Below are 19,262 nucleotides of genomic sequence, written 5' to 3'. Positions count from 1 at the left end.
CACCTTCAGGAGGCTGCAATTCAAAAATGGCCCCTGTCCAAGTCCTAACCTACCCCATGTCCTAACCTAACCTACCCCCCTACCCCCCCCCCCCCTCTCTCTTTCTTCTTTTGTACATATTTTTCACTCTTCATACCAGTAACCTGTAAACTGATTGTATGACATTCTGTATAGTAGTGTGTATATCTGTCTGTCTCTTATATGTCATCATGATTTGTGTGCATGGGGTTCTCATCTTAAACAAGCTCAGTGCTTAATGAGATTTCCAGTTTAGTAGACCTTGTATTGTGAATTTGTACTTCCATGTACTGTTATGTACTGTCATGTACTGTTCTCATGTCTTACTAAATAAAGTACATCAATCAATCAATCATGAAGTTCACTGAGTGATGAAGTTACAGCATTGGTCTGCCGGGTGGACTAACAATGAACTAGCCAATCGCATAGCAATCGTCGCTACAAGCTATGGGATGTATTCTATGCTTGGTTGGCCTTACCGTAGACATATAAAGGTAGACGCCTCCTCCAACTCTGGGGCGCCTGTATCGCGGCCAGCCGGCCACCATATTAGAGGGGGCACGCTTCCTGACTCCTGGCCAATCATAGCACGTCTTTTCAGAGACTTGGCAGAATCTAGTTGTATAAAAATACAGGGATAGCGGCAAATGAGGTATCTAGGTTTCTATATCTATGGGCCTAACAGCTAAGTAGCCAATCGCAGATCATTCGACCCTCCAGGCTATGCGATGTGGGCTTTGAATCGGCTTGATAGTTTTCCTGGAATGCAGCTTTGTAAACGTTTTGTGATGGTTCACTCTTGCTCAGTGCTGGTCACAAATTGTATTCAAAAGTACAAATTACAAAGTACATTTTGTTCTTGAAAGAAATTTAAATAAATAAATAATAGTGAAAATAGCAGATCTACAAGCTCACAAGGCATCAATATTGCTACATGTTGTGAGCTTGTAGATCTGCTATTTTCACTATACTCGTATTTGTACTTTTCCCCTTTCTAGAAATGTAATAAGGGTCAAAAGTACAATATTTGTCTTTGAAATTTAGTGGTGTGAAAGTACACCACTCAATCTACAGCATAAGTGTGACGTTAATCACACCAGACTGAGGAGCAGTGTGACACCAGCAGTTAAACAGGACTAGAGCTGTAACACTGGTGAACATCTCTGGGTAATTGACTTTCCTCTCGTTCTCTGTGTGACAAGGGAAGAGAGACACGTCACCACTCCTTGCCCAGTTCAGACAGTGACTTCATCAACCTCAGCAACAATGGTACAAGGCAAAATAACAGCAAAGGCCAAAGTATTAGTCAAAATGGTAGCACACTCCATGAATACAATAGGCTTGGAAAGCTTTACAGGGCATTCTGTTTCATTCGAGGGAATGTTGAATTGCAAGAGACAGGGGTTCTTCTTGAAAGTTTGACTAAAAAGTCTGCCATACCGGATTTGTTGTCAAACTTAAAACCCCAAACTGAATGAATAAAGGTGATAAATGAGGTAAAGTGTTTATCTTACAACTTCCCTTTGTCTTAGCTAAAGATCTCTCATGTCACGTCTTCCTCGAAGCTGTGACCAAGTCTGCCTGTCGTTGCTATGCAACAAACTCGGAGTAACGAGAATCATTATCGAATGAGCCATTAATTTAAGCCGATACTTTCAGGGAGGCATTTTTAAACCTGTAGACATGACCTCACTTGTAAATAACCCTGCCGTCAGAACAACATATCCAGGATTACATTGTGCAGTATGAGATCAGATCATTTTATATGGACATTTTGTTGCTTTCATAATGCCATTTCATACAATTTCGGTTCTAGAGGCCTCCACTACCTCCTCCATCTGCTGTTGGCATGCATGTGGTTATAATGACAGCCAATGATAAGCGGTTGTCAGACTGCCCGGTTTAAAGCATCTCCACAACACGCATCTACTTCCTGGTCCCCTGTGTCCACCTCCACACCCCGGCTCTTGACCCCATGTGACCCATGAGGCAATCCAATTCCATTTCCCTCTGCCAGCTGCCCTGACTGATTACTCTGAGTGACTCCATTCATCGGAAGGAGTGGGGGGGTCTAGGGGGGGCTGCTAAGTATGTGTGTGAGTGAGTGCGTTGGTGTTTGTCTGCCAGTGATTGTGTATGCGAATGTGAGTTCTAGAGAGTGTGTGTGACTGAGTCTGTTTCTGTGTTCTTGTTTGTGTGTGTGCGTGCGTGTGTGTGTGTGTGTGTGTGTGTGTGTGTGTGTGTGTGTGTGTGTGTGTGTGTGTGTGTGTGTGTGTGTGTGTGTGTGTGTGTGTGTGTGTGTGTGTGTGTGTGTGTGTGTGTGTGTGCGTGCGTGCGTGCGTGCGTGCGTGTGTGTGTGTCTGTGTGCGTGTGTGGGGAAGGCAACTGAGTGACTGTGTACACTGTACAGTATGTGTGTAGGTGGTTGGATGAGGGAGGACTAATCAGAACGTGCATGTGTGCTTGTGTGCATGCGTGCACAGCACACTGTGTGCGTGCATGCGTGCATGCGTGAGTGCGTGCGTGCGTGCGTGCGTGCGTGCGTGTGTGTGTGTGTGTGTGTGCCTGCGTGTGTGTGTGTGTGTGTAATGTTTGATTTTGTGTCTGCAAGATCCCCCCGGCAAACCAAACTCAGGAACCAATTAAGTGGCTGCAGTGTCAAGGTCCCTTTACATGACTAATAGGCTAATCAACAATAGAGAAGCAGTACTCTTGAAGCCTCAAGCCTAATTTGTACTTGTATTTGTTGTACGTCTGGAAATCGTGACGCGGTGCCTCGCGTTTCTCCGTTGAAACTGCAAACGTTTAGTTTTTCACTGATTTGAGTGCAGTTTGCAGGTTCTCCTCTGCATGAGCAATTAACTATCTGCAATTACCAGGAGAGCTGCACAGTAAAATCCTGGGTGTTAATTTAACTTGGAGAGCAGACAAATGGTTATATTTGTATGCTCTCTGAGTTAAATTAACACTCAGAGGTTTTACTGTGTCCCCAGGGGTGAATTACTCTCTCTCTGCCCCCTCTCTCCTACTTTGTGTGCATGTGTGCACACCCGCATGTATGTGCCTCTAAACTCACATGTGTTTGTGCATTCATCGAAGATAGTGATTTCTTGGTGCAATCCAGTTGCCTTTACCATGTTATTACTATGTGTACCACGGATACACATGTCAACAATACAATTACGGTTTTATCATGTCACAATTGTTCCAAACAAAATTGTTCTACATAGACCATGCAGTTGCCATTTAAACAATATATTTACAGCATCATAATTTACATTTTATGACAAGAAACTGAACTTTGTGTAGCTGGCTACTATTGAAGAGTAAAAGGCCAGGTCAAAGCCACAGAACAGATGTGTTCTATTGTCTTCCATATCTACAATGTACAGATTTCAACAAGAACTGAACCAAGAAATAGTTCAGAAACGTATAGCAGCAGTTTCAGTATCAATAAGACACCATCGGTGGGATTTGCATGAGAGATTTCCGAGTCTACTGTATGTGTGCTCTTAACTCAGCACTTCCAAATCCTCGTCGACTATAGACAAATGAGAGGAGGTTTCTCGAGTCGGACTGGAGCCTGCTCTTAAGTTGATCGAGCCATATAACTTTGCTGAATGTTTGGAATAGGCAAAAACCCTTCTCCTGATCATCTCCTCTTTCCACATGGAGATCATAAGCAGGGTGGAGAGCAACACGCCTCCAAGGGTGAGCAGACATAGTCCGGCTATGACACATCGGTCCAAATGGGCCCCCACCCTCGCTTTATCCCGCTCCAATCTCTCCATTTCCCGGGCCGAGACACTGTCAGGGTTCACTTCCACGTCCCTTGGGACAGCATAGGACATTGCGACCAAGGAAATGCCGGTCACTAGGCAAGTCACAGCGATTATGAAACCGTAATCCACCGATTTCCCTGAGCTGCCCTCGGACGGGAGCTCATCGTCGGACAACATAGAAAGTTCAGGGATGTCGTCCTCCTCGTTTAGTTCGGTTGAGGAGCTGTTGCAGCTTCCGGATGGATGCTGTGGACTTGAGTGGTTCTGATCATCACTGACGTGATGGCAGCCTGTTGAGTGGTTCTGATCACTGACGTGATGGCAGAGTGCTGAGTGGTTCTGATCACTGACGTGATGGCAGAGTGTTGAGTGGTTCTGATCACTGTCGTGTTGGCAGGGTGTTGAATGGTCCTCCTGATCAATGATGAGTTGGCAGGTGAAAGATGTTTCTACTTCATCATAGGGCTGTCACAATTACAAATGTAAGTTGATGATTAATTGTCACTCAAATAATTGCAATTAAGGATTGAATTGTGTGTTTGGCATTGAACATTGGAACATGTGAATACAATTGTTACTTCTGGTTTTCCTTTTAGGCTTCCTAATCAAAGATTGCACAGGGCAGATATGACAAATAACTTAAATAGGCCTATACAAATACATTATTGACATAATTATTTTTATACATAAAAATAGCAGAAATAGCTTACAACGTGAGCTTGTTTAGATCTGCTATTTCAGATTTTTTTATATTTTAAAATGTGTGAAACATTTTTCAACATGGAAACGATTATGACGATTACGCAAAAATAATTGCGTTTATCTCCTAATAAATACTTACTTCGTCATGTAGTCGCTGTTTGTGTGTTGTTGCCGTGCCAGGCTGCCACGCGCCCATGGTCGCTGTCCACGGTGCTGAACGCTCGCACGCTGCTGCTCCGCTGCTCTCATAGCGCCGCTCCTTCTCGGCGGAATAACTAATCTCTCTGATACTTTGGTAATTGGAAACTACCGTCAGAACATCATTCTGAGTTGGTCGATTCACTAGTTGATCGAAGTAAATAAGCTCTAGATTAGCCATTTGTACATGGGCTGGGTTGCCCTGTTATCAATCCCATACGTCCGTCCCTGTAAACGAAACAGGCGCGAATAGATGAAAACAAGGCAATTCACGCTCAAACTTCGTGTTAACCTGCCGTAAACAACACCAATTACTTCAAGCTATTATTTGATTGTTTTTCTACAAATCTGCAATGAAGTAGCCTAAGCATCTGTGTGCCTGCCCAGTGCCTATATGCACATACAACATGCAGACACACCAATCAAATCCAGGCATAGCCTACTGAAGCTTTCTTGGTCGCAGCGCAAACATTAAATTAAGCAGAGCGTATCAACTTTAATTTAATTACATTTTCATACAGTGTATGACTTCAAAGCGAAGACCACGTTAACTTAAACATTTTGGGAAACAGCTTTTTGGGGGGTGGGCTTGTTCAACCCATAGAGTTAAAAAATAAGGTTCAACCACTCAAAATGCGTTTCCAAAAAACGAATCTGTCATTTTTCAGTACATTGCTCGAACGATTAAGTAGACATATCATGACAGCAAATAAATGTCGATACATTTCTCCACTTAACAGGTTATTAAACGATAAAGATGTAATGCCTACCTTTTCTCTGCGTGTGGGTTTCTTGCATCCCCGGCTTCTCTTCTCTGCTCCTCCGGCAATTAGAGGGAACGGTTTGTCAAACTCCTCCCACGCGTTGGGCAGGCGGACCCCTCAGGCGGACCCCTGCCTCACGCTGCTTAGAACTGAATCAAGTTCTGTAGGCTATTCCTCTGTGCATTCATAAACCATCCAATGAAAGGGAATCCATGGGAATCTGACTACACAAGGCAAGCAGCAGTGAAGTTTTTCTTTGCAATATAGGATATAATGGCATAATATTGCTGACATGATGCAGCCTTTCAGCATATTTTGAGAAGAATTGCACATCAAAGCTTCAACAAAACACGCAGTGAGTGAAGAAAAAAAAGAAGAAAAAAAGAAAACCTGGACTGCTAAAGGTTGATATTGAGCTTTGCAAAACGATTTTCTAAATAGTCCATTTATAGAGCACCGCGCCAGAGGGGGAAAAAACCTCGACTTTGATATTCAATCCAAACCATGTCAAATCCCATATGCAATGGTAGAGATATATTCCTCCTCCAGAGCCCCTTAAAGCAATCCCCCAGCCGCACTATGCAGTCTGCCCTGCCTCTGCAAAGCACAGAGAACTGGAGCATATAGAGCATGTAGGCTATAGGAAGCCAAAGGTCATAATCACAAGACGCTTCGATGCTTCTACCCACCAGTGGTGGAAGGTAATGAGGTACATTTACTCAAGTATATACTTAAGTACAATTTGAGGTATTTTTTACTTTACTGGAGTATTTCCAATTTTCTACACTTTTACTTCTACTCCACTAAATCTCAGAGGCAAATATTCTACTTTTACTCCACTCCACTACAATTATTTGAAAACTTTAGTTACTAGTTACTTTGTAGATTTGAATTATTATTACAAAATATACATTAACCACTTCAGCCCTATTTAAACTTTGGCTATTTTCAAAAGATTTTATAATGAGTACTTTTACTTTAATACATTTTGATGCCAATACTTTTGTATTTTTACTCAAGTAAATTTTGGACTTTTACTTGTAACAAAGTATTTCTACATTGCAGTATTGATACTTTTACTTAACTAAGAAATGTGAGTACTTTTTCCACCATTGCTGCCCACCATTCAAGTTCATGTTTTAGCGTTTAGCGGTTTTCAAGTGCCATGATGCCGGTGGGTAATAACACGCTCTGCTAGCTGTGCATTTGGTCGTGATGACCCTTTGAGTTGGAAGAGTTTAGCAGAGCCTGTCACGCTGGAGGCTGTTTTAACATTTGAAACACAGCAAAAAGAGGCAAAGAGTTATGAGCCTTCATTTTAAAGCAACAGATTACACAGCTGGCCACTGCAGAAGATACAGGACACAGCCTGTCTGTCAGGCTTAAATTATACATGTCTTTTCAGAGGATAAGTGCATAGGAAAGTGTATCTGACGTTTCACAATCAGATTTTGACATATGCTGGTTGCTTGAATGGGTGGTAGATTGATAAGATTGTTTGATTGACTCATTTGAATTGTCATAACATTTCCTCTCCATTCAATTTACAATTGTGCATCACTTGTTTAGACTTGGGCTGAGGACTGCTGAGACAAGCCAAACTGTTAGCAATGCAAGTCCAATGAAGGGAATGCCTGTTTTATGGTCCTGTGACAAAGTTCAAGAATTTGGGGCTAGAGATGTTCATGAGAAGTTAGAGACCCAAATTCTGTTCAACCCCAGATTATTTTATTTTGGTGATCAGTCTGAACACCCATTAGAAGTTAGGTCCAAACTAGTATAAGCAAACATATTTTCATGAGAGGGAGAGGGGGTGCTGGTGCCTTCAGTCTAAAGAATGGATTATCGAAATGGCAAGAGTAGCATTTGATATGTCCTAAAAACGGTTTTGGATGTATATTATTTTGTAATAGAACCAAATTGACCTGATACAGGTCCATTTGGTTCCATTTTTACACTCTTCTGTGATAAATTAACAATATAGTTTGGATTGTGTGTACATCAGCATGTGATCATACAGGAAACATCCTGTAAAATCCAGAGTGTGTAAAGCATTGACCTGTAAGGCTCAGAGTTAAATTGGTAACCAGGATTTTGGTATAACACGATTCAATACCAACTCCCACATCTGCTGTCTGGCCTGTACACACACACACACACACACACACACACACACACACACACACACACACACACACACACACACACACACACACACACACACACACACACACACACCTATGCATATACACACAGACTCATACATACTCTCTCTCTCTCTCTCTCTCTCTCTCTCTCTCTCTCTCTCTCTCTCTCTCTCTCTCTCTCTCTCTCTCTCTCTCTCTCTCAAATGCATGAAGTCCAGAAAGACAATATACTGTAAGGGAGATTCTGCTTTGGTTAAGCGGTAGAAATGTGGATTTCCCATGCAACTGACCTGGGTTTGAGATCAGGGTGGTTACACAGGGTCTACTCAAGCAAAAGGACACTCATGGATGGTCACAGTGTTAAAGGGATCAAATGGCAGATGAAATTTGTTTTGGAACAAGTTAAAGTTCTGCTGGAGGTGCGGAGGAGACGTGCGGCAGGCGTTGTTAAATCACAGCGTTTTCTCATTCAAATAAAGTTTAGAAATGTAACTTTATATGCGCATAAAAATTGTATGTCAAAAATATATGTTTTATTGCAAACTGTAACATTACTAAATCAAACAGAGGTTAACTACCATCAAAGTGCCCTTGAGCAAGGCATGTGGTGACACATAGTGCCCCCAACTGCTTACTTGAGGTGTGGGGTGGCCCAGAGTGATGCTAATTACCATTCCCCTCATGTTTGTGGGTGTGCTTATTGCTCTCTCCCCATGGAACTACTTCTACAAGCTTTGTATTATAATGTGCCATATGACAACAAGCCTGATTAAATGATGTTTAAGGAAACATTCTACTATGAAACTGAAAAGGAACTGCTGAGAGACGTATTGGCCCACGGTGGAACTCCTGAATTATTACCGCCCTACTACAGACATAGGCTAGAGTAGGAATTGCTTGCAGCAGATTTTCTCCATCAGATGTCTGTCTAGCAACAGCAATGCGCTGTTTGTTATGATCTAATGTGATTAATCATCTCCTCCAGTGATGTTCCCGACCAGCAGGCCCAGCATTTTATTTACTCTAATCGGAGAAGTGTGGCATTTTACGTTGATGGATCTGCTGTGAAATAGGAGCACGTCTCCAGCTAAGAATAGCTAATGGGACCCCAGCAGTCGAGGCCGCAGTAACAAAGATGCCAGGGCAAGGTTGGTCTAGGACACATGAATTGTGCTCCTGCCTTGGCTAAACATAGATGCAACTGAGTCGTTTTAAGAAAGAGAGAGAGAAAGAAAGAAAGAAAGAGAGAGAGAGAGAGAGAGAGAGAGAGAGAGAGAGAGAGAGTGTGTGTGTGCGTGTGTGTGTGTGCGTGTGTGTGTGTGTGTGTGTGTGTGTGTGTGTGTGTGTGTGTGTGCGTGCGTGCGTGCGTGCCTGCGTGTGTGCGTGTTGGCCGGGGGGCCGGGGGTGTACCTTTGGTCAGACTCAGCATTGGTGAGCATGCTATGCAACATGCGGCACGTCCTGCAGTAGCAGATCCGACTCATCCCTGCGGCTGCTAACTGGAAACAGGGCACATAAGCGCTGACTCAATTCTCTATGCTAAGCTGAGGCAAGTTGTGTGATTTCCCCTCTCTCCTCTATTTCTCGCTTACTCATGCACACGTGCAGTACAGTACCCCCAAGCCTCTTTCTCTCTTCCTCGCTTCTCTTGCGCAACATGCAGACTTCAAGGATGATGGACAGCCAGGTATGGTAGTCATGAAAAAGGAGGGGTGAACACGGAAGTCAAAAGAGCAGCAATTTATCGTGACACTATTTTTACAGTATGTGTTTATTCAAAGATGTTGCACCTTTTCAGTGAGCCCATGAATCCCATCCACATAGTTAGACAAAAAAATTACTTCTCAGTATAGCCGCAGAATAGGCATTTAGCTGGAGAAGCTCTTTCAGAGTGCAAGGCCACCCAGCATGTCCAACAGTTCAGGTTCAAGTGCCTTGCTCAACGGTAGCCTTGTGGTGATTAAATCTCTGATGACATTTTCTCTGCCATTAGAGAGACTCGAACCAGAAGCTTTCACAACCCAATAACACTTGACAAAGAACGTTATGCCTGATTTATACTTTGCTGCATGCCTGTGTCGTGTGCCAAAAATTCACTGTGAGCTTGTTGATCTACTGTTGGCACACGACACCGATGTACGACAAAGTAGAGCCAAAATTAAGTATTATTCTTACCGAATGACCCTGTATGTGTTGAGCTGAAGCATGGAACTAATAGGAAGTGGCTGACAAAGACAGATTGCTGTGGTGTAAGTAGGAGTAATGTTTTCTGTCACTGGTGTTATGGACTGTACCCCGCAGTGTATTTACCATTAATTGAGCAGGGTCAGGGTTGGAGCACAGCTTCTTTATGGATGACCTTGAGTCATGGTTTATGTGTTTATGTGTGTGTGTGTGTGTGTGTGTGTGTGTGTGTGTGTGTGTGAGAGAGACAGAGCGTTTGTTTTACATGTGCATGTTACGGTGCATGAATCACTATGCGTTTAATGTGTATTTTGCTGTGTTTGTGTTTGCACATGTATGTACTGTGTGTGTGTGTGTGTGTGTGTGTGTGTGTGTGTGTGTGTGTGTGTGCGTGCGTGTGTGTGTGTGTGCGTGTGCGTGTGCGTGTGCGTGTGCGTGTGCGTGTGTGTGTGTGTGTGTGCGCGCGCGTGCACTGTGATGAACAGCCACGCTTATGAATGTGTGTGTGGGTGGTTGACAGCCATATGGCTCTGAATCCGCATCGACCAATTCCGTCTTGAAATTACCTGCCACAACGTCAGTAAATCAGAATGGTCAAGGGTCATTTTACGTTATAAAATACTGATGACCAGCAAAATCCATTACTTGACATCGCAAAAATAAGGCAATATGACAAATACTTATTCTGATCTACCGAACCATACAGGAGCTGCTTATGTATACAATTGCTGTAGGCCTACATGCTGTATAATGGCAGTAATAACTCAGAGGAATGGCTATATTGTATGGTTTGAAACAAATACAAGTACATCAATACATCATAGAAATGCTTGTAGTGACACATCTTGAAGCCTGTGGTCTATTCATATTCATGAGAAATATCATGTACCCTAACTGTGCATTTGTGGGCGTGGGAATAAGTCTATCCCACAGTGACTTTAACCTATGTCTGATGAAAGGCATATAGGAAGCTATAACTGTATGTGTTCTGTATCACTTAGATATGTGGAAAGTCAAATTTACACCGTAGTATTGAATAAAAAACCTCCATGTCATCCAAGATAAAATAAATACAAATATGATATCAAATGCTACTCTTGCAACAATAAATAATAATAATAATAATGTGTATTTGTCTCCAGATGACATGATACGAATATGCATCATTTGTTTGGAGATATTTTATCAAATTGTCCAAGATCAAGAGACTTTTTGAGAGAGTTCAATTGAAATGAATTTGTGAATTGAAAAAAATATGATTTCAGGGTTTCTCCTCAGGTTTTGGTAATTCTAAGGTTTCTCCACAGGGTGGCAGTAAAACTCTTTCCTTCACAATCAATTCACTGACTAATTCTTGCCTGGACCGTCTTAAGTCCTGTTGCTGAGAGAGCAACCGAAACGTTATTTTTAATCAAAGAAGAATAATAGCTTCTAAACTAAAGCAACTAAAGGTGCTCCAGTCGTTGTCACTGGGAACAAAACTTTAGAATGTGCATAAACTCTGTATTCATTCTCATCCCATAGAACAAAGTGTTCTTGGAATGAAAATAAATGCCAGACAGTTTTCAATGTGTTTTTCGTGTGTTTTGTAGACGTTTCTGTGGCTACCTTACTATGCACAATTACAAAAAGTAATGGTAAACCACACCGACCGACTACCCGCTAGGTTAAAACAAGGCTATTAGGCCAGTGGTTCTCAACCTGTGGGTTGGGACTCCCAGGGCGGTCCCCACATGATTTGAGGGGGTCCCACAGATGACAGTATTAAAGTGGCAATTTAAGGACTTTTAATACCTTTAAAAAATAAGTAGAAATGAAATGAAAAGTAATCAACAAACTATAAAAACTCCTATTCCAAGTGCTTGTCAGGGCGGGGGGTCCCTAGTTAAAATATGATTTTTTTGGGGGGTCCCCAGTTCAAATATGATTATTTTGGGGGTCACAGTCTGAAAAGGTTGAGAAATGGCTGATATAGGCCTACTAGCTGATCAGATTGCTGAACTGTAGCCTACATTTAAATTAGCCAAGGTCAGGACTCAGGACGGGCGGAGTTAAGAAAGAAAAGAAAGATATCACTTGGCCAAATGGAATACTGACTTCCTCAGTCCTCACACATTCTGTATTATTCTAGGATGCTGTGGAGAGAAGAGAGGCGCTATTGTTATATAATTCCCTGAAGCTTTGATCCACCTGCCACTCGGAATGGACTGCTGGCAACTTCCATGAGACCACAAGTCTAATGTTGGAATGATCATGACCAATTTCACCAGTTTATTTCAAATGTGCACAGTTGGTGAGGGGGAGAGAGATGTACCCAACCTCCGCAGTGTTAGCTATAATAGTCAAATCCCACGAGAGCTATTGCGCACAGCTTGACAGTTAATCGTTTTAACCCTGGCTTCCCAATTTTGGGCATGTTGTACGCAAAAAAATGTCACAAATGTTCACAAATTGTCACACATTGGTAGGTTAAAGACAATTTGCCAATTTGACATAATGTTGTCTATAGCCTACGAGCTACGACGGCACTTAATTGACAAAAAGAACAAGTGTTGCTCTATCACAGGTGACCGTGACACCGTAATTGAGTCCACCAAATTAGGCTAATCTAGAAGTAGGCCTATAAGAAGACATTAAATTAAACAAAACAAAGACATCAGTCAAAAAAAGGTCTCTATTTTCTTTTTTAAATCTGTCTTCTATTTAAATTGCATAAATAAAAACAACATTTTCTGCATTCATGTTGTTGACCATACATCTAGAATATTCCCTGTTTTTAGTGAGATTGCTGTCCGGCAAATAGGCCTATATGATTAATAAAACACTGACATGTATTTAAGGTTTATGTAAAGCACTCGTCTACAAGAAATACTGACGTCCCATTGCCCGTATATGAAAGTTATAATAATAAGTTCAAATGAATTGCCTCCAGTCATATCGATCAGACTCTTAGCTCAGAAGCTGCATTTGGCTTCCATTATGTTTATTACAAGGCACATGTCTTCGGAGACTATGGTCTACACAGCAATGGTTCTCAAACGTTTTCATGTCAAGGACCCCCAAAATGATATGTAGGCTACTTGAGTAAATGTACTTAGTATACTTTCCACCACTGCCAGGTTCACCCTACAAGTTGGGGTAGGTATCTTGTTGGTTTCGGGGCGGCCGTAGCTGAGTGGGTTGAGTGGCCGACTGGGGCTCCGAAGGTGAGCGGTTCGATCCCCATGGTTGGCTCAGACTCGTCCAGTTACGTCGAAGTGTCCTTGAGGAAGACACTGTACCCCACACAGCTCCCCTGGCGCCCCACACAGACGGGCAGACAGGGTTTTGTTATTTTTCTTACTTACTTAAAAAGCAAAATACCTTAAGTACTTGAGTAAATGTATGGCCTTTGTGTGTAATGTATCACTTTTACTTTACACCTCGAGGCCTGTTTCTGCATCAAATATTTGTCTATTTGGCCGCGGACCCCCATCTCAAATATTTTGCTCCAGGGACCCCCAGAAGCGCAGATTTGAGTTACAAATGTTCGCTTTAAAAAATATATATTCCAAAATGTGCACAAAATATGTTCACGATTTTTCAAAAATAGTATCTAAGCTCATGAGTGCCGCGCTATCAGCTTGTATATCTGCTATTTTTGAATAGCCAAAGTATAAAAGGTTAAAATTATTGTGGTGCTATATTAACACATTTTGCTGGGGACCCCCTGGAACCCCCCCAAGGACCCCTGGGGGTCCCCGGACCCCACTTTGAGAACCTATGGTCTACAGACTTGTGTGGAAGTGCTCTGTGTGCTTGAGGGTTACTGAAAACCAGTGGTGGAAAAAGTACTACATTTTTTCACTTAAATAAAAGTATCAATACTGCAATGTAGAAACACTCTGTTACAAGTAAAAGTCCGGAATTAAAAATGTACTTGAGTAAAAGTACAAAAGTATTGGTATCAAAATGTACTTAAAGTACCAAAAGTAGAAAGTATTCATTATGCAGAATGTTCCAGTTTTCAAATGTATTAAAATCTTTTGAAAATAGCAGATCTACAAGCTGAAGCTCACAATGCGTCCCCAGCATTGTGAGCTTGTAGATCGGCTATTTTTAAATGGCCAAAATGTATAGGGCTGAAGAGGTTATTGTATGTTTTGTAATAATAATCAAAATCTACAAAGTAATTAGTAACTATAAAGCTTTCAAATAATTGTAGTGGAGTAAAAGTATAATATTTGCCTCTGAGATGTAGTGGAGTAGAAGTAAAAGTACTGAAAATTGGAAATAGGTAAAGTAAAAAAATACCTCAAAATTTTACTTAAGTACAGTACTTGATTAAATGTACTTAGCTACTTTACACCACTGCCCACTGTAACCTGCATGTAGAGATGAGTAAAAGAAAAAAAAGAAAAAGAAAAAAAATCTAATGCTGAAATCAGGTCTGACATGTCAATTTGTAAGAGCAATGCTTTAAATGATATAGTTCAAAGGTAAAGTGGAGAAAAAAAAGAAAAAAAGAAAAGAAAATGCAGTTACAGCCATTGATAATAATCATACCTTTTTATTTATAGGCTATATGCGCAACTTTCTTTCCTGCGCCATGCAAACAGTCATAGTTTCAACAAACTGCATGATCAAGCTGATCAGTGGTGGAAAGTAACTAAGTACATGTACTCAAGTACTGCACTTAAGTACAATTTTTTTGTTACTTTTTACTTTACTGGAGTATTTCCAATTTTCAATACTTTTACTTCTACTCCACTACACCACTACAATTATTTGAAAACTTTAGTTATAGTTACTTTGCAGATATAATTATTATATTATAAAACATGTAACCACTTCACCACCTATTTTATACATAGGCTATTTGAAAATAGCCAATCTACAAGCTCACAGCACATTGCATCTTATGTTGTGAGCTTGTAGATCTGCTATTTCCAAACATTTTTAGTACTTTTACTTTTGGTACTTTAAGTATATTTTGTTGCCAATACTTTTGAACTTTTACTCAAGTAACATTTTGAACACATTGGCCTTTTACTTGTAACAGAGTATTCTTATATTGCGGTACTTTTACTTAAGTAAAATATCTGAGTACTTCTTCCACCACTGACGCTAATGATTCCCTGGGTGCTTCTCCTCGCATCATGCGTAATAAGTAACGCATGCGTAATGAGCGGTTCAGGTTCACCCTCCAAGTTGGGGTAGATATCTTATTTGTTTCGGGGCGGCCGTAGCTGAGTGGGTTGAGTGGCCGACTGGGGATTCGAAGGTGAGCGGTTCGATCCCCATGGTTGGCTCAGACTCGTCCAGTTACGTCGAAGTGTCCTTGAGGAAGACACTGTACCCCACACAGCTCCCCTGGCGCCATCAGAGTTGAAGTCTCTGGGCAGACAGGGTTTTGTTATTTTTCTTACTTACTTAAAAAGCAATGGCCTTTGTGTGTAATGTACTATTAGCACTTTTACTTTACACCTCGAGGCCTGTTTCTGCATCAAATAGTTGTAGTCTATTTGGCCGCGGACCCCCATCTCAAATATTTTGCTCCAGGGACCCCCAGAAGCGCAGGTTTAAGTTACAAATGTTCGCTTTAAAAAAAATATATTCCAAAATTTGCACAAAATATGTTCACGATTTTTCAAAAATAGTATCTAAGCTCATAGCTATGAGCTTGTTATATATCTGCTATTTTTGAATAGCCAAAGTATAAAAGGTTACAATTATTGTGATGCTATATTAACAAATTTTGCTGGGGACCCCCTGGAACCCCCCCCAAGGACCCCCACTTTGAGTTGTGTGGAAGTGCTCTGTGTGAAATATCTGAGTAGCCTACTTCTTCCACCACTGACGCTAATGATTCCCTGGGTGCTTCTCCTCGCATCATGCGTAATAAGTAACGCATGCGTAATGAGCGGTTCTGTGAAGACAAGGTTCCAAACAGCCGTCTCTTTTCCATTCACATCTAGCCAGTGGTTCTCAACCTTTTCAGGCCACGACCCCCAAAAATAATCATGTTTGAACTGGGGACCCCTCAAAATAATCATATTTGAACTGCAGGGACCCCTCAAAATAATCATATTTGAACTGGAGACCCCCCAAAATAATCATCTGCGAACTGGGGACCACCCAAAATAATCATCTTTGAACTGGGTACCACCCAAAATAATCATCTTTGAACTGGGGACCCCCCAAAATAATCATCTTTGAACTGCAGGGACCCCCCAAAATAATCATACAATCATATTTGAACTGGGGACCCCCAAAAATAATCATGTTTGAACTGGGGACCCCCACCCTGATAAGGTGACTGACTTGGAAGTGTAGGAGTTGAGGCATTACATTTAGTTTGACTCGGTTCCACACAGATACAGCTTGTAGATCGGCTATGTTTGCCTCTTTCTTATATTATTTGACAATTTGGCCAATGTTTGACCAGTTTTTATAGTAGCCTATGGTTTGTTGATAACTTTTTGGTCTTTTTTCATTTCATTTTTATTAGGTATTAAAAAGGTTTTAAAAGTCCTTAAATTGTCACTTCACTGTCATCTGGAGACACCCCAAAAAATCAGGTGGGGACCCCCCCTGGGGGTCCCGATCCACAGGTTGAGAACCACTGCAATAACGCATGCGTAATGAGCGGCTCTGTGAAGACGAAGGTTCCAAACAGCCGTCTCTCTCTTTTCCATTCACCTCTATTCTGAGAAAAACACGCACGGCAAGAGATATGCGAGCACGGCGCTTCCACTGTGAGCCAGATGGACCTGGACGGCTGTAGGCGACGCATCACTTTTTACGCACAACGTGACAGTGATTTTACAGGATATTTTTTATTAGTGTGTTATTAATTATTATCGATTTGATTTATTAATGCACAGTTAACGTCCGGATGCGGTCTCGAGGTCTTTGGTAACTTAAGGCCACATTGTTTGCACAACAAAGGATTACGTGCGTAAAACTTGGAGTGAACATTTGAAAGCTACAAGTCCACCAGAAAGTCACTGCTCTCTTCTGACGCAACATTTTTTTGTATTTTTCTTTTGTATTTCGTTGATTTATTTTGTATTTTTTTGTATTTTGTGATTTTTTTGGGGGATCTGGATTTTTTGGACCGATCAAAATGGAAAACTTTACCCATGAAATCCAAGAAGTGAACAACACTTTGGGGACTTGGATGGAGCACAGCATCCAATACAAGGCGGTGAGCAGTTTATTAGTTTTTGCCATCTGCGCCTTTGGGATCGTCGGCAACGTCATGGTCATCTTAGTGGTGCTGACCACTAAACACATGAGGACACCCACTAACTGCTACCTGGTGAGTTTGGCGGTGGCCGACCTGATGGTGCTGACTGCGGCCGGTTTGCCGTGCATAACCGACAGCATCTTTGAAACGTGGGTATTCGGACATTACGGGTGTCTGGGCATCACCTACTTTCAGTACCTCGGGATCAACGCGTCGTCTTGCTCCATCACCGCGTTCACCATAGAAAGATACATCGCCATTTGCCACCCCATAAAAGCCCAGTTTCTGTGCACCCTGTCCAGAGCCAAGAAGATCATCTTGTGCGTGTGGGCTTTCACCTCCATTTACTGCACCATGTGGTTCTACCTCTCAGATGTCCAAGAGCTCAAGTATGACAACGTCACCATCCTGACCTGCGGCTACAAAGTTTCGAGAAAATCCTATTTGCCGATTTACTTTTTTGATTTTGGCATCTTTTTTGTTCTGCCGCTTCTGCTCTCTGCGATCTTATACGGACTCATTGCAAGGATTCTCTTCATGAACCCGTTGCCATCATCAGACCATAAAGATAAGAATAAGAAGAACGGTCACAGTAAGAACTCCCGCCACTCCAACTCAACCGCGACCTCCCGCAGACAGGTGGGTTGCGCATGCGCCACATCTCATCTTTAGGACATTAATAAAAATTATGATGATGATAATAATCATAATCATAAATGATTAATATTCGGACACATTTAGCTTTACAGCATGCCATGGTTTATTTTGCTGTGCACATATATAGGCCTATATGTGTGTGTGTGTGTGTGTGTGTGTGTGTGTGTGTGTGTGTGTGTGTGTGTGTGTGTGTGTGTGTGTGTGTGTGTGTGTCATTTTATAGATGCATATTCGTATTCATCTTCAGCAGATATGTGTCAATCATTAGTGTGTCTATCTAAGTAAAATCTAAGTAAATATTGCCCTTAAACCAGGGGTCTTCAACGTTTTTCAGGCCAAGGACCCCTTAGCTGAGACTGAGAGAGAGATGAAGCAGCCCCCCCCCCCACGTCATATAAAATTGTGTTGCAGATTATACTTTTTCATAGTCACAGATATCTTCATAGACTTGTTTGACAGCACATCAGTGTTGTGTAAATTAATGTTTTTTATAAATTGGATTCACGCTCATGTGTATTTTCAGACATTTAACCACTTAATCCCTCAATACTGAGTAAACTTGGTGTGCTCTTTTTTCCCTATAGTCTACACCAAACCTCTTCGCCAAAAATAGCCGATCTACAGGCTCACAACTCCTCTCAGATCTGCTATTTTCGGCAAATGTTCCCATCAGAATATAGGGACGTTAGGGTTCATGTGGTTATGTAAAAAAAAGTTTATATCATTCGAAGATTTGGCGCCCCCCCCCTGTAGTAACTCTGAGGACCCCCTGTTGAAGACTCCTGCCTTAGACCATGTCAAATTGTGTGGTTGTGTATTACTCAGAGGAGGTTATGTTGTTATCTTGTTACAGCTCATATAACTATTATTCCCTCTTCAACCATGGGGCCCACAATATAGGTGACCAAGATGCTGGCAGTGGTGGTGATTCTGTTCGCCATGCTGTGGATGCCCTACCGCACCTTAGTGGTGGTCAACTCCTTCTTGGAGAGGGCCTACGTGGACACCTGGTTCCTGTTCTTCTGCCGGAGCTGCATCTACCTCAACAGTGCCATAAACCCGCTCATCTACAATGCCATGTCGCAGAAGTTCCGCGCAGCGTTTCGCAAGATCTGCCGCTGCGCGCAGAAGAAGCACTCCCAGAGGCCCGCGGCACACAGCGTGGCACTGACCTACAGTGTGGTCAAGGACACTTCTGTGATGGAGAGCACTGATCACTTCACCACGGAGATGGAGGAGCTCACGGTAACAGACGACCTACTGCCCTAGAACAGTGGTTCTCAACCTGTGCAAATGATTTTTTGGAGGGGGGTCCCCAGATGACAGTGAATTGACAATTTAAGGACTTTTTAATACCTCCAAAGAAAAAAGAACATTACTGCATCAAAAGTAATCAACAAACTAGCTATAAAAACTGGTCAAACATCGGCCAAATTGTCAAATAATAATTTCATAATAATTTAAGAAAGATTTAAGATTTAAGAAGCAGATCTACAAGTAGCTTGTAGCTTGTAGATCTGCTACTTTTGCAATATTTATCTGTGTGGAACCGAGTCAAACTAAGTTGAACGCCTTAACT

General features: G+C 41.9%; 2 protein-coding genes across 2 annotated transcripts; one reads left to right on the top strand and one right to left on the bottom strand.

Moving 5' to 3' along the window:
* Positions 1–3,530: 3,530 nt before the first annotated feature.
* On the bottom strand, positions 3,531–4,698 carry LOC308095510 (transmembrane protein 74; the record flags this gene model as incomplete). The annotated part of the gene is made up of 2 exons (XM_080442567.1): positions 3,531–4,265; positions 4,642–4,698. 2 exons carry the CDS (start codon positions 4,696–4,698, stop codon positions 3,531–3,533), a joined length of 792 nt encoding a protein of 263 aa, XP_080298693.1.
* A 12,205-nt stretch (positions 4,699–16,903) lies between these two features.
* On the top strand, positions 16,904–18,952 carry trhrb (thyrotropin-releasing hormone receptor b; the record flags this gene model as incomplete). Its single annotated transcript, XM_080442156.1, has 2 exons — positions 16,904–17,665; positions 18,584–18,952. 2 exons carry the CDS (start codon positions 16,904–16,906, stop codon positions 18,950–18,952), a joined length of 1,131 nt encoding a protein of 376 aa, XP_080298282.1.
* Between the last annotated feature and the right edge of the window lie 310 nt (positions 18,953–19,262).

This window comes from Gymnoscopelus braueri (assembly GCF_963280865.1).
Source record: "Gymnoscopelus braueri genome assembly, chromosome: 11".
In the NCBI taxonomy this organism is placed as follows: domain Eukaryota; kingdom Metazoa; phylum Chordata; class Actinopteri; order Myctophiformes; family Myctophidae; genus Gymnoscopelus; species Gymnoscopelus braueri.
The sequence above is the reverse complement of the archived record's forward strand: the minus strand, read 5'-3'. Positions and strand labels throughout refer to the sequence as shown.